The sequence below is a fragment of the Diabrotica virgifera genome, chromosome 6 (genome assembly GCF_917563875.1).
Source record: "Diabrotica virgifera virgifera chromosome 6, PGI_DIABVI_V3a".
NCBI lineage: Eukaryota > Metazoa > Arthropoda > Insecta > Coleoptera > Chrysomelidae > Diabrotica > Diabrotica virgifera.
This window is the reverse complement of record NC_065448.1, coordinates 208,484,686-208,500,283: the sequence shown is the minus strand read 5'-3', so window position 1 is coordinate 208,500,283 and position 15,598 is coordinate 208,484,686. Positions and strand designations below refer to the sequence as shown.

Here is a 15,598-nt window from a genome sequence, read left to right as displayed (position 1 = left end):
ATTATTAATGTAAACATTGTTAAATCAAAATAACAATTTACTGTTTTTTACCATTCTGCAAAATACAGAGTGTTCTTATAAATAAACGTTAAAATGTATAGATACTTACGTAATAGACAATAGAATCTTATAAAGGGCGCCAATAAGTTATTTCATCATTGACATATCATGACGTCACTTTTACTCCCTAGGGAGTAAAAGTACTTTGTCTTCCTAGGGAGGAAAAGTACGGCTTTGCTCCCTACAATCAGGTCAGGAAATGTATACTTTGGGTAGAGGTAGTTGGAAAAAGATTTTATTATACACATTTGAAAGAGACATTTTCTACATAATCTCCTACAAATTCAGGCACATATCATAGCGGTGAATTAGTTTTAAAATACCAGCATCATAAAATTCTGCAGCCTGAAGCAAACCACGCACTGAATCGGCATAGAGCGATCGGCTTGGCTAAGAGCAATTGGCAGATTTTGCCACACATGGAAATAATTCGACTGTCGAATGTCGAACGTTCTTAGGCGGTGCGCGGTGGCTCATTTATTTCCATGTATAGCAAAATCTGCCGATTGCTCTTAGCCAAGCCGATCGCTCCATGCCGATTCAGTGCGCGGCCTGCTTTAGACTTCAACAACGTGTTCACGCCGTCTCGTAGTTCCGCGTCGTCATCAAAGCGCTGCGTTGCAAGCCAGGTCTTCATTGCTCTAAACAAGTGGTAGTCGGATGAGGAAACACCTCCCACTTGATTTTTTTAAGGACTTTTCCAGTATAGTTTGCCTTGTGTGGTCGGACATGGTGTGGGCCGGGTGTGGTGAGACAACAAAACGTAAAAGAATGCCTCCAACACGAACTGCATATGAACTGTGGCAAACTCAACATAGACACCAATGACATTGACGAGCACTGGGATCGACTGACTAAAACATTGTCTACTAGAACCTTGCAAAGAAATACTGAAGACTTCCGCAAAAAGAAAAGAGGAATGTATGAACGACGAGATACTTAATATGAGGCTACAGCGGAGATAATATAATTTAAAAGAATGCCTCCAACACGAACTGCATATGAACTGTGGCAAACTCAACATAGACACCAATGACATTGACGAGCACTGGGATCGACTGACCAAAACATTGTCTACTAGAACCTTGCAAAGAAATACTGAAGACTTCCGCAAAAAGAAAAGAGGAATGTATGAACGACGAGATACTTAATATGAGGCTACAGCGGAGATAATATAAGAACAAAGATAACAATAAATACAGGGAGATTAACCACGAGATAAGAAGAATGATAAAGCAGGCAAAAGAAAAACACCTCGGCAGGTTTGGATTCATTCCATCGCAAAACTGCCGCTGGCTTGAGTTCCTTTCAATTCAGTATGTACATTGATTGGAACTGATTTCATTATTTCATGATCCTCGATTCTCTTCGTAAGTTTAAGTACACTCTCGGTAACCATCACTCCTTGGTTCCGTCGGAGAGGTGGCACGTAGTGGGAGTTGCGCTGGTATAGAAACGCGTTCATCCTCTGTTGAACGCCGGGCGGACAGCACATCGTTACAGCTTTCGTATGCAATTATTGCCGCAAATGAGGCCAGTTATATAAAGTTGTTAAATAAAAAAACGTTGCGCAATTTTCGCCATTTTTTAAGATTTTCATATCAATACAATTTATTATTTCCACTCGCTTTTCATTCTGAAACTTCATTTGTTAGAGCCTAGTTTTCAAAAACTATATCATTAAATTTCGATTTTGAGTTTTTGCAACATATATAGTATTTGAAATATGCCTAAAAATTGTCGAATTTAAGCTTTCGCATTACAAACGATCTAAAACGTTTAAAACTGTTTCCTTTCGATTGCACAACTACGATTTTCGAAATTACTCAACTTCAGCTACAAATTCCACCAAGTGCCTTCGTCAGTCGTGGAGGTATTTCCTGTGACGTGAGATCATTTGTAATGTGAAAATTTAAATTCAGTTTTTTAGGCATGTTTCAAATACCTAATATTTGTTACTAGAACTCAAAATCGAAATTTCATGTTATAGGTTTATAACAATGGAAATTACAAAGTGACTGGTCACTGGAAATGATAAATTTCGTTGATCTTATAAGAATATAAAAAATTGTAAAAATCGTGTAAAATTTTATACAGTGTGGAAGGCACTTATGGAATAAAATTATTTCTATCTGTGTTTCACAAAATTATAAAAAGCGCTGACACCAGTCGATTTTTATATGTAAATGGGCACTTTTTAAACATAAATTTAAACGTACAGGCTGATTCATACAAGCCTGGCAGAGTTCATAAGTTTTATTTTTAATGAAGCACCCTGTATATTTTTATATTTTTAAAAGCTGCTTAACAACCTGATTTCAACGAACTATATTATGTAGAATGTAGAGTGTATTATGAATATTTCAGCGTGAAATTTTGAAATTATAAAGTATTGAAACCACTTATGGAATAAAATATTTTGTGTCCTTCTTATTTTAGAAAATTATAAAAAATACTGGGACCCGTCAACTTTTAAATTCAAATGGGCGCTTTAGAAACATAAATTTAAATATACACGGTGAGTCACGAAAGTCTAACATAGTCCATGATCTTTTGTTTTAATGAATCACCCTATATATTTTTATATTATTAGAAGCTACTTAACAACCTCATCCCAAAAAAGTGTATTACGTAGAGTCTATTGTGAATAATACCAGGTGAAATTTTGAAATTATTTATAAATTACAAAACCCAATGTATTGGTACCTACTTAGTTAAAAAAAATGTACGTCTTTATTTTAACTAATTTAAAAGAATAATACCGCTATTTAATGTATGATAAATTAGTAATTTCAAAATTTGATGTACCTATTTAATATCTTGACGAAAATTATACATAATTTTAAAATTTCACCTTGTATTATTAACGTGATACAGTAGCGATCAACAGGTAGCCAAAACGCGTTCCAAGATTGCGGCTGTAATTTTGAATATTTTTTCGAGATATTTGGCACATGTATTCGTAATATAATAAAGAATGGCGGTACAGAGCCCAATTTGAAAAATATATTAATATGTGGAAATTACTCTGTAATTAAATACAATATTAAAAAAACGAGCCTGTACCGCCATTAAGAAGAACAAAAAATACACTTTCTTCAAATAAACTTTTTTATCCGATGCCTAGATTTTGTATCATTTTGGAACTACTAAAATTTTATCTAGGCATCGGATAAAAAAGTATTAATATGTAAAAGTAAAAATATATTAATATGTGGAAATTACTCTGTAATTAAATACAATATTAAAAAAACGAGCCTGTACCGCCATTAAGAAGAACAAAAAATACACTTTCTTCAAATAAACTTTTTTATCCGATGCCTAGATTTTGTATCATTTTGGAACTACTAAAATTTTATCTAGGCATCGGATAAAAAAGTTTATTTGAAGAAAGTGTATTTTTTTGTTCTTCTTACTGGCGGTACAGGCTCGTTTTTTTAATATTGTATTTAATTACAGAGTAATTTACACATATTAATATATTTTTCAAATTGGGCTCTGTACCGCCATTCTTTATTATATTACGAATACGTGTGCCAAATATCTCGAAAAAATATTCAAAATTACAGCCGCAATCTTGGAACGCGTTTTCGCTACCTGTTGATCGCTACTGTTTCCTCTTAATAATAGACCCTAGGTAATACACTTTTTTGAGATGAGGTTGTTTGTCACCGTCTAAAAACATAAAAATATACAGGGTATTTCATTAAAGTTAAAGATCATGGACTATGCTGGACTTGCGTGAATAACCCTGTATATTTAAATTTATGTTTAAACAGTGCATATTTAAATTTAAAATATGACATATTCTAACGTTTTTTTTATAATTTTCTAAAATAAGGACACAAACAATTATATTTCATAAGTTATAATTTCAAAATTTCATCCTGTATTATTCATAATACACCATACATGATATAGTTCGCTGAAATCAAGTTTTTAAGCAGCTTTTAAAAATTAAAAATATATAGGGTGTTCCATTAAAAATAAATTTCGTGGGTTGTGCTAGGCTTGCGTGAATCAGTGAATCACCCTGTGCATTCAAATTAATGTTTAAAAAGCTGACATTTATATATAAAAGTTGACGGGTCTCAGCGTTTTTTAAATTTTTTTTAAACAAGGGCAGAAATAATTTTATTCCATAATTACCTTCCACCCTAATATATTTAACAGCTTCATAGAACGAACTTTATTTATGCAAAATATAAATATTGCATACGAAAGCTGCACTCTTCACCATTAAAACGAATTTTAATTTTTGTCAATAGGACATTCTGATCAAAAGATATCGAATTTTTACCGTTGAGTTAATACAAATAGACCGGACTGTATCGTCGCCCCCGCTAGCAAAATTATTCCGATTTTTTTGCACAAACTTACTCAAAAAGAGTGCCGGACGCGGACGGTGCCGTGGTCAAAAAAATGTTTAAACATTTTTTTTTTAACAAATTCAATAAAATAATTATTTCATTGCGAACGATTTTTTTTAGATAATTTGGGTTATTCTGAGCAAAAAAGGTATCTTGTGATTTTTCTCTAAAATTGATTGTTGTTGAGTTATATGGCCATTTTCGCATTTTTCAAATTTTAAATCGCGTATAACTCGACAACAATCAATTTTAGAGAAAAATCACAAGAGACCTTTTTTGCTCAGAATGTCCCAAATTATCTAAAAAAAAATTGTTCGAAGTGAAAAAATTATTTTTCTGAACTTGTTTAAAAAAATTGTTTTTTAAACAATTTTTTATGTGGTCGAAAAACACTTTTTCGACCACGGCACCGCCCGGCACCCTGTGGATACGTTATAAGGATCTTTTTGTGAGTAAGTTTGTGCAAAAAAATCGAATCGGAATTTCACTAACGGGGGCGACGATACATTATGGACTATAGCATAGCGCTAATTGTTAATAATTTAAAGCTTTGTAATAAAATAATGATAAAAATCTCTTCAGGACCTTGAAGAAGGGGTTTGAAACTTGATTTGGTCACTTTTTGAATTTCATAATAATAATTTTTAATCGAGTTATTAAGCTTTGAAAATGGCCATTTTCGCATTTTTCAAATTTTTAATCGCATATAACTCGATAAGAATCAATTTTAGAGGAAAATGACAAGATACCTTTTTTGCTCGGAATGACCCAAATTATCTAAAAAAATATTGTTCGAAATACAAAAATTTAATTTGTGAATTTGTATAAAAAAAATTGTTTAAACAATTTTTCAACCACGGCACCGCCCGGCACCCTGTAGATATGTTATAAGGACCTCTTTTTGAGTAAGTTTGTGCCAAAAAAATCGAATCGGAATAATTTCGCTAGCAAGGGCGACGATACAGCCCGGTCTAAAATTTTATTTGAAAAATTGATTTCGCGCTCATAACTGACATTAAAAATCGCCGGTTCTTCAAGCATTATTTCTGAGAGAACTATTAATTTTACACAAAAAGTTCTAATAAACATTTTTGTTCACAATTATCTCAGCTACATGCTACATTTCTTATTTGAAGCTTACGACGTATAGATTCTAGTTTTTCAAACTTTCTTGCATCTTTTTTGTTGTTCCAAAATTGACGTTCTTAACAAAATTCAGCCTATTCGTATGATTTTTAGAGGTTCTGTGCATTTTTGTCTCTTACTACTGGAGTATGATATACAGGGTGAGTCATGAGGAACTGTACATACTCCTACCTCGTATAGAGGCTCCTATGGGGAATAACAAATGACCATTAAAAAGTGTCTCCTCCCCTTGTTTAATAGTATACAGGGCCAGTTTCGCATTTTGACAGAAATTTATATTCGTCATAATTTTTGAACGGTCAGATCTATGTGTCTCTTATTTTTGTCAATCGTTACACTATTACCACCTAATCAACTGATTTATTCAAACTAGAAAAAAATCAGGTCCGGCTATAAAAAATTAGTTCGTTTGGGTTTTAGAAAAAATTTCACCCTGTATACGCTTTTTGAAAACTCTAATATGAATTTTACAAATTAGACAAATAGGCAATTAAAATGGCATATTTATTTTTTTCCCACACGATTACTTAATTTTTTATAAAAAAATCAAATTTGACTATGAATTAAAAGTTTGGTAAAGTAAACCATAGAATTAAGAAAATTAACTTTTATTACAAAATTAATTTTTTTAAACAAATATTTGATTTATGTTACCACCCAATGAACTGATTTATTCAAACTAGAAAAAAATCAGGTCCGGCTTTAAAAAATTAGTTCGTTTGGGTCTTAGAAAAAATTTCACCCTGTATACGCTTTTTGAAAACTCTAATATGAATTTTACAAATTAGACAAATAGGCAATTAAAATTGCATATTTATTTTTTTCCCCACATGATTACTTAATTTTTTATAAAAAAATCAAATTTGACTATGAATAATAATTAAAAGTTTGGTAAAGTGAACCATAGATTTAAAAAAATCTACTTTTATTACAAAAATTAATACCCAATCAACTGATTTATTCAAACTAAAAAAAAAAATCAGGCCCGGATTTAAAAAATATTTCGTTTTGGTCTTAGAAAAAATTTCACCCTGTATACGCTTCTTGAAAACTGTAATATGAATTTTCCAAATTAGACAAATAGGCAATTAAAATGTCATATTTATTTTTTTACCCAAACGATTACTTAATTTTTTTATTAAAAAATCAAATTTGTCAAAATCGGAATTTTAACCTAAAAATGAAAAAAAAAAAGATGAAATCACGGTTTAACTCGCTACAACGTTCCATTTTAAAATTTTTTTTCCTGAAATTGTTGCAGCACATATCTCTTACCATTGTGAAGACTATGACAATTATTGTTGTAGACTTTCAGTCTTCTTCTCGTAAAAGTTATGAATTTTTAAAAATAAAAGGTGCAGCTTCGTGAATTGCAAAGTTAAATCGCAAAAATTAAGTGAAAAAATTTAAAATTTATCTATCTGTTCTCGTCTATGTTAAACTATAGAGTCCAAAGAGAAGTGTTATGGGGAGTTTTAGATCTAGACGTGTTATAGAAAAAAAAAATGGTGAACCTTTTATTTTTAAGAAAAACGTTGTTTAATATTTTTATTTTTATGGTTAAATTGCGATTTTGACAAATTTGATTTTTTAATAAAAAATTAAGTAATCGTGTGGGGAAAATAATAAATATGCCATTTTAATTGCCTATTTGTCTAATTTGTAAAATTCATATTAGAGTTTTCAAAAAGCGTATACAGGGTGAAATTTTTTCTAAGACCCAGACGAACTAATTTTTTAAAGCCGGACCTGATTTTTTTCTAGTTTGAATAAATCAGTTCATTGGGTGGTAACATAAATCAAATATTTGTTTAAAAAAATTAATTTTTGTAATAAATGTTAATTTTTTTTAAATCTATGGTTCACTTTACCAAATTTTAAATTAAGTAATCGTGTGGGGAAAAAATAAATATGTCATTTTAATTGCCTACTTGCCTAATTCTAAGACCCAAACGAACTAATTTTTTAAAGCCGGACCTGATTTTTTTCTAGTTTGAATAAATCAGTTGATTAGGTGGTAATAGTGTAACGATTGACCAAAATAAGAGACACATCGATCTGACCGTTCAAAAATTATGACGAATATAAATTTCTGTCAAAATGCGAAACTCGCCCTGTATATTATTAAACAATGGGAGCAGACACTTTTTAATGGTCATTTGTTATTCCCCATAGGGGCCTCTATACGAGGTAGGAGTATGTACAGTTCCTCATGACTCACCCTGTATAACCGTTTATTTAAAATTTGCATTTTGCGTATCATTTTCGGACTGGAAGTGAAACGTCAATAAAATATGTATTTTTATTCATAACAACTATTGTGGTTCATTCCCCGAAAAATTTAGTAATCAAATGAAAAACACTCCACAAGAAAATAGTTTCACAATAAGCTTGATATCAAACTGTTATCAAAACGTAACAAAATACAATTTGTTACGATTTTTTATACACTGTGTCCGTAAAGTATGGAACAAATTCTTTTTTAGCTAAACAGAGCATTTTAAGAAGTAATCCTGAAACACGTCGATTTTTGATTTTAATTTACCGTATTTTAAAATAATATTCTAATATACAGGGTGAATTACTTTCGAGTATTGACGTCACCGTCATTTTTTTTTAATGGAACACCCCCATTTTGTCTCAATTTTCGGATTACTCTAGCTGAGCTGATTCCAAAAATGTATCACATGTTGATTCAAATTGGTACAGGGTGGACAAAAATACAATAGTTTTGTGTGTGCTCATAATATTAAGTTTTAATTAATTTTTGATATTAAATTAAAATATTAAATTAAACAATATCAAAAATTAATTAAAATCAAAAATTAATTAAAATATCAAAAATACAATAAGTATTTTTGATAATATTGTTAATTTAACTAACGCGTTACTTTATGAACACACACAAAGCTATTGTATTTTTGTCCACCCTGTACCAATTTGAATCAACATGTGATACATTTTTGGAATCAGCTCAGCTAGAGTAATCCGAAAATTGAGACAAAATGGGGGTGTTCCATTTAAAAAAAATGACGGTGACGTCATTACTCGAAAGTAATTCACCCTGTATAGTAGAATATTATTTTAAAATACGGTAAATTAAAATCAAAAATCGATGTGTTTCAGGATTATTTCTTAAAATGCTCTGTTTAGCTAAAAAAGAATTTGTTCCATACTTTACGGACACAGTGTATATTAGCTTATTTGTGCCAAAATTATAAATTTATGTATTGTTTGGTTTGCTGTCTTCCTTACATTTCTGTGGCGAACGTTAAATGTCTTTTTAGAAAATATTTTCTTCGCGGTTTATATAAGTTTCTTTTTGAGTATTCTTAAGTAGAACGAAGCAAAATGCAAAATTTTGACGCATGTCAAAATTTTCAATGTGTTTTAAATGTATTCCTTTGTTTCGAATCTTGAGAAAACTAATAAATATTTTTGAAAAATTTAAACGCAGAATGAAAGATTACATTATTACCGAGGGCCGAAATCCCTGAAAACTTCTATAATGTTTATTTTAATAAGTTACAGGGGTGAAAATAAAAGATAAAATTTATGTGATTTTTAATTGCAAATATTTCATTCAAAAGAAACTTTATATTTATTCTAAGGAACTTGGAAATGCGGAATAACTTCTTCTTAAAACCCACCAAATTTCATTTGTATATCTCAACCGGTTTTAGGGCAATAAATAAATGGCCAGTTTGTAAGAAAAAATTCAACATTCCGTATCTCGGAAACGAAGCATTTGTGGACATATGTTTATAAAGCAAACGGTCCATATTTTTTCATGCTGAATTACCCCTTAAAGTTTGTCGCACTTATTTAGAAACACCCTGTATTGATGAATAACATGGCTAGTTGTTAAAGTACCTAACTTTTTTATTATCCCACATAAGCGAATGAATCAAAAACAAAATGTTAAGAAAGCCTAAGGCTACAGTTGAGTTTTAATTTTAATATTTTATATACACTAGAATATTCCACAGGGTGTTCCAAACTTTGAGGATAAAACACACTATCATTGTTACACCCGGTCTACAATGACACTTATCTGTTTAGCAATAATATTATTTACAACGATATTCTTGAAGAATGAAGCTTTAACATCTAAAAAATCACTCAAATCGGACCACAGGTTTAGGAAATATGAGACATCAAAAATATCCCCTTTTTAAGGTGGTGCGTTAATTTGATGCTTAGTGTATTTTACTGCCCTTTAATTTGATTTATGGTGTGTCGTTCGTTTCAGTCGATATTGCTGGTAATTACAGTAGGAAAAATGAAAGAATACCCATGATCGAACATATAAAACATTTTCCTGTCACCGTGTCACAAAGAAAATTGTCCAGTGGAAGTACATGTAACAATGATTATTACATGTACTTGCGCTGGCCAATTTTTTGTGTGACACGGTGACAGGAAAATACAGCGTGTTTTATATGTTCGTTCATGGGCATTCTTTCATTTTTCCGACTGTATCCGATAATTGAGTTTAAATAATTGTCAGTCAGTGGTTTAAGTTCTGTTGATTTTGATATCTACATGGGTATTGGGTTTAAATATCGTTCCCCAGTCATAAGATTACTAGATTCAAATTATTGGTCCTTGTTTGATGTGTTTATTGGCTGTTGGTGTTGGTGTATTGGTCTATTTGCGGTTTAGACTCTCTTAATTTTGTTTGTCATATTTTATCACATTTTATCAATAAATTGCTGGTGTCGGAACGTAAAAACCTTCAAATGATATACAGTAGGAAAAATGAAAGAATACCCATGAACGAACATATAAAACACGCTGTATTTTCCTGTCACCGTGTCATACAAAAAATTAGTCAGCGTAAGTACATGTAATAATTATTATTACATGTATTTGCGCTGGGTAATTTTCTTTGTGACACGATGACAGGAAAATACAGCGTGTTTTATATGTTCGTTCATGGGTATTCTTTCATTTTTCCGACTGTATGTCCCTTGTAGAGACAGCGTGACGAACGAATGGAGGCGCAGATACAGTAACGAGTTTAGAGTCTCTTCTTCTTCTTGTATAGACATGACTTTGTCTGTTTTTTCAATGTGCCTCTAGAAAGGTTTGCATTCCATCGTTTTTGTGGCCTTCCCACTGATCGTCTTCCTATTGGGGAACCGTCTCTCGCTGTCCTGACTACTCTATTTGTTGTCATTCGGCTTATGTGGTCATCCCATTCTATTCTTCTGTTTCTTACCCAGTTATTAATGTTATCCACCTTTAATCTAAGTCGTATATCTGTACTTCTAGCTCTGTCCCATAGAGTCTTACCATCAATTTTGGGAAGGGTTTTCATGTCAGCTGTTTTGAGCAATCTTTTTACCACTCTGTCTCGGGACGTGTTTCTGCCGTGCATGCCATTATTGGTCTGATGACTGTTTTGTAAATTCTGCTTTTCATTTCTTTTCCGATATTTTTATTTCTCCATATTGTGTCATTCAGGCAACCTGCAGTTCTCTTTGCTCTATTCCCTTGATCTTCCACTTCTGTTTCGAGCCTTCCGTAGCTAGATAGTGTGATGCCTAGGTATTTAAACTCCATCACTTGTTCTATTATCTGACCTTCCAGTTCCAATTTACATCTTACTGGATCTGCTGTTATAACCATGCATTTTGTCTTTTTTGGAGAAATGTAAAATTTTCTGGCGGTTATGTTAAATTGGTGTAGCATACGTTGTAAATCATATTCACTTTGAGAGATTAATATTGCATCGTCTGCATAGCAGAATATTTTAAGTTGTTTTTCTCCCATTTGGTATCCTTTTTTAGTTCTTACTTTTTTTATTATTTCGTCCATGATCAGGTTGAACAATAAAGGACTCAAGGAATCCCCCTGTCTTATCCCATTGCCGGCTTCAATTAGGTCAATTAGTTCATCTTCCACTTTTACTTTTATTATTTTGTTGGGGTGGATGTTTTCGATCGTTTTAATTATTCCTAGAGGTACCTCTCTCGAGTATAACAAATGGATAACTTCCTTTAATTTGACCCTGTCAAATGCTTTCATAAGGTCCACGAAACATAAATATGCCGGCTTGTTGTATTCCAACGATTTCTTTTTGAGTCTCTCTTCTGAAAGGAAAATTCAGTCAGATATATAAATGCCAATAGACTCAGATGGGCAGGGCATGTGATACGCAGTAACGACAATGGACTTATAAACAATGTGTTTTTGGGAAATGCCAGATGGGATAAGGTCTATAGCAGGGGTCACCAATTAGTTTCCCTGTGGGTCCGTTTCGAAAACCTATGACACTTCCGGGGTCCGGGTTTAATGCTGCCTGTGTCTGACTGTTCTGATTCGGTTTCTTTGTGGATTCTTGTTAAAAAATATCCCCTATAAACAAATCAAAAGGGTGCCGGGGGAAATTTTTGGGTAGAAATTGTTTAATATTTTTTTAACAAATTCAAAACATCACCTTTTTTGTCCGCGAAAATATGTTTTTAGCATTTTTGGATCATCTTAAATAAAAAAGATGTGTCATTTTATTAAAACTTCTTAAAACTTAAAGCTTCTATTAAAACTTATTAAAACTAAAAAGAGCTTTCAAGCATCGCAAATGCATATTTTCGCGATTTTTTAGATTTTAAATCGCTTATAACTCAAAAACTATCAACTTTTCAGAAATATGACAAGAGACCTTTATTGTTTATAATTACCCAAGAAACCTAAAAATACATTTTCTAGGCGAAAAAGTAATTTTGAATTTGCTTAAAAAATTGTTTCACCCGGCACCCTTCTGATTTGTAAGGGAACATTTTTTTAACATGAATCCGCAAAGAAATCGAGTCAGAAACATTTTTCATACGGAAGTGGCCTCACACATGGACTAATATGGAAAGGAAAACTAATAATATCTGATTGTTTTTTGGTTACTGTGTACTTTTCTGTAAGTTTTCCTGGTACAATAAATAAAATATAAATTCATTGTGTATTGTTTTGATGTTATTATCAGTATATTTTGAAAACAGCAGTATTGTAAATTGTTACTGAGAATATTTTAAAAATTAGGAATTTATATTTTGAATGCTAATGAAGTTTTTAGACATCTTTTGTAGAAAGGAAACTGAGGAATTTAAAATAAATAATCATAGTACAAAATCCTAATTAACATGTTATCTTTTCTATATTAGTTTCAATGCAAGGTGTTTGTTGCAAACTTATTAAATCTGCAAATTATTTTAATTAAATGCACATCTGAAAAGTACTCCTACTTAACATAATATAGTAGAGAGGAAATGAATATAAAAAAATGCACATGACAATTTTATATTACAGCTTACTTAATTTCAAAAAGTAAGAATAACAATGAGGGGGAAAACTCTTTACAAAATTAAATTATCAGAGAGAAAAATGACATTTTTTTTGTACAACCTGTGTGAAGTTTGGAGTGAGTTTAGTGCAACTAAGTCTCATTAGGGAGTTAAGATATTCATCTGTTAAGTGATATCTGTACCGATTTTTAATAAAGTTCATTCTTGATAAAGCGGCTTCGCACACATAAGTTGAACCAAACATAGTACATAATTTCATGGCCAAACATTTTCAAAATTGCCAAACACTAGGTATATTCTGAATTTATTGACGGTCCGCACAAAATTAGCTCACGGTCCGGATGCGGACCGCGGTCCGCTAATTGGTGACCCCTGGTCTATAGGACGGCCTATAAAACGGTTGAAGGATGCAGTCAGAGAAGATCTGGAGAAAATGGGAGTGAGAGAATGGGAAATAGTGGCACAGGACCGACAAACATGGAAAATAATAGTAAACGTGGCAAAGACTCACGAGGAGTTGTAACGCCATTGATGATGATGCTATTTTATCACACGGCATTTGTCATATTCTTGCCTTAATTTTGCTTGTTACTGGGTTTGATTTGCATATACAGTGGAAACTGTTTAATTCGAACTTCCATAATTCGAAATCTTCTTTAATTCGAATTTTTATACTGGTCCCTAGCATTTCCTATATAAGTAATGGTAAAAAGTCCTGAATAATTCGAATTATATTTTGGATAATTCGAACTTTTCTACAATCTTGTCTGAATATCTTAGAATCTTTTGTCATTACTGAGAAACTAAATTCTAAAACGCAGCTAAAAATTTCGGATCTCTTTGGAAAAAAATAAAGTCGGTCTTTTTTATAGCTTGCAAATGTTTTAATTGGTATTTTTGGCCGAATTTTGTTGGTCCATTTTTTTAGGTTGACAAAACTCGGGCAAGAATAGGAACAAAAACATTTCCAAGCGATGAAAATGATCAACTACTGTTTTTTTGCTGATCAGTTACTGATATTTATCATTTGCAGGTGTTTTTGTAGGTAATCGTTGTTTTTGTAGATTTATTTTTTAATTCGAATTTTTGGATAATTCGAATTTTTTTAACGGTCCCCTGAGATTCGAATTATCCAAGTTTCACTGTAGGTGGTATGGATCTTGATAATAATATAAATATTGTGATAATTATTTTGATCTTGCTATCTATAGGGTCATTAGCTATTAGCTTTATAAATCATTAGGTGATTTATTGGTTTTGATTATGTTTAGAAGAGCTATCGCCAGGTCAGCCCGCTCTGGATTCAGGAGGACCTGAGATTTTCTCAAAGACTGGCCACAAGCATTGGGAGAAGGACTTGAAACTCACATTCTTATGTTTTATTTTATAGACTAAAACAATTTTGTTGACGACCGCTCTTAAAAAATATCAAAAATGCAAGAGGTAAGAATCATTTGTCGAACTCAGGAAGTATGCACAAACCACGTTTATCTAATTTGGTTTCATTTATTACAGCTATTAAACTTTCTAATCAAATTTCTAATGACTGATAACGCACGAGCAGCCACGATTGTAATTCGGAGCACAAAAGCGTTTTTACAGAATTGCCATTTGCATCGGCAACATGGTCGGAAATCCAGTTTGTATCGGCGCGCGAATAAACTCTGTTCTCTCTTGCGGGCGCGAGATCAAGTAAGTGTGTATGTGTTTTGTAAAGTAAAGCGAAGCTTACGCGGCTTACGGCACAGCGAGAGCAAAAGAGGTGTCGATAGGACGAACGCAAGCAACCAGATGCGTCGGGGGGCTTCGTCTCAACAGCATAAAGGTAAATGTCAAACTAGGGTCTAGAAAATCATCGGGATAGGCTCCCCACAAGTTGTTCCACTCTCGACAATAATCGAACCAACTACTTCGTCGTGCCGTGTCTTTTTATTTTACATGTACATGGCTGCCTCTGCCTTCTCGACATTTTTTAGGAAACGGTGTTGTATACTATTGACGTACGGGCGTTGTTGATATGATTTGATTGCCGAAAAGCCGGTTATTTGGTTCTTGAACCGGGTCTGTGTTTCTCCGGTTTGTTGTTTTGAGGGATTTCCGATTTGTTGTCGCGAATATCTTGATTTGACAGATTGGGTAGGTACTTACTGTTGCTATTTTAAATTTAATTCGCCTACTTTCTTTTGTTTGTTTATTGGTGGTTAAGGTTAAGAATAGTAATTGAGTTGCCGATATTACACGAGATTATTTTCTGTTGACATCTTATTATGTCACTTCGCTAATTTTGCGGTAATATGATGTTTATAAACAATGTTTAGTATTTCGAAATTTTTTTTATGTTTGAGTAACAAATGAAAATTATGCTATTAAATGAATTATCATTACTACTAAAATTATTTTGAGAGTAACTTTCTATTCGAGTGTCAATGTCGAATAGTTTAATTTTTTAAACTGCTTTAACAGATATAAGTAATAAAATAAATAATTATGAACCAATACAATTGTTATGTGTATAGGTTGGAAACCACTTATGAAATACAATAATTAATTAAAGTCCTTGGGCCCACCGTTTAAAAAAATTATTACCTCCCTCATCAGACTTTTTTTTATTCAAGTTAATCATGCCGAGTCAGACAACCTTTCTATTTTGGAAAATGTTGGGAAGGGGGTCGTTTCGTAAATATAGAGGTTTCTAAACTCTGGTGCGTCCGACAACTGGAG

At 32.2% G+C, this 15,598-nt stretch overlaps 1 protein-coding gene across 3 annotated transcripts in view; it reads left to right on the top strand.

The window, feature by feature from the left end:
• LOC126887175 (ankyrin repeat domain-containing protein 12) overlaps nucleotides 1–15,598 on the top strand; it is a 191,314-nt gene that overhangs the window by 56,567 nt on the left and 119,149 nt on the right. The window contains exon 1 of one of the 3 annotated variants that reach the window (XM_050654561.1): nucleotides 14,512–14,702. The exons of the other annotated variants lie outside the window; for them this stretch is intronic. Within the exon in view, the coding sequence (XP_050510518.1) occupies nucleotides 14,669–14,702 (34 nt within the window). The 5' untranslated portion in view covers nucleotides 14,512–14,668. Of the gene's footprint in view, nucleotides 1–14,511; nucleotides 14,703–15,598 lie in introns of those variants that run through there. 3 annotated transcript variants of the gene reach the window in all.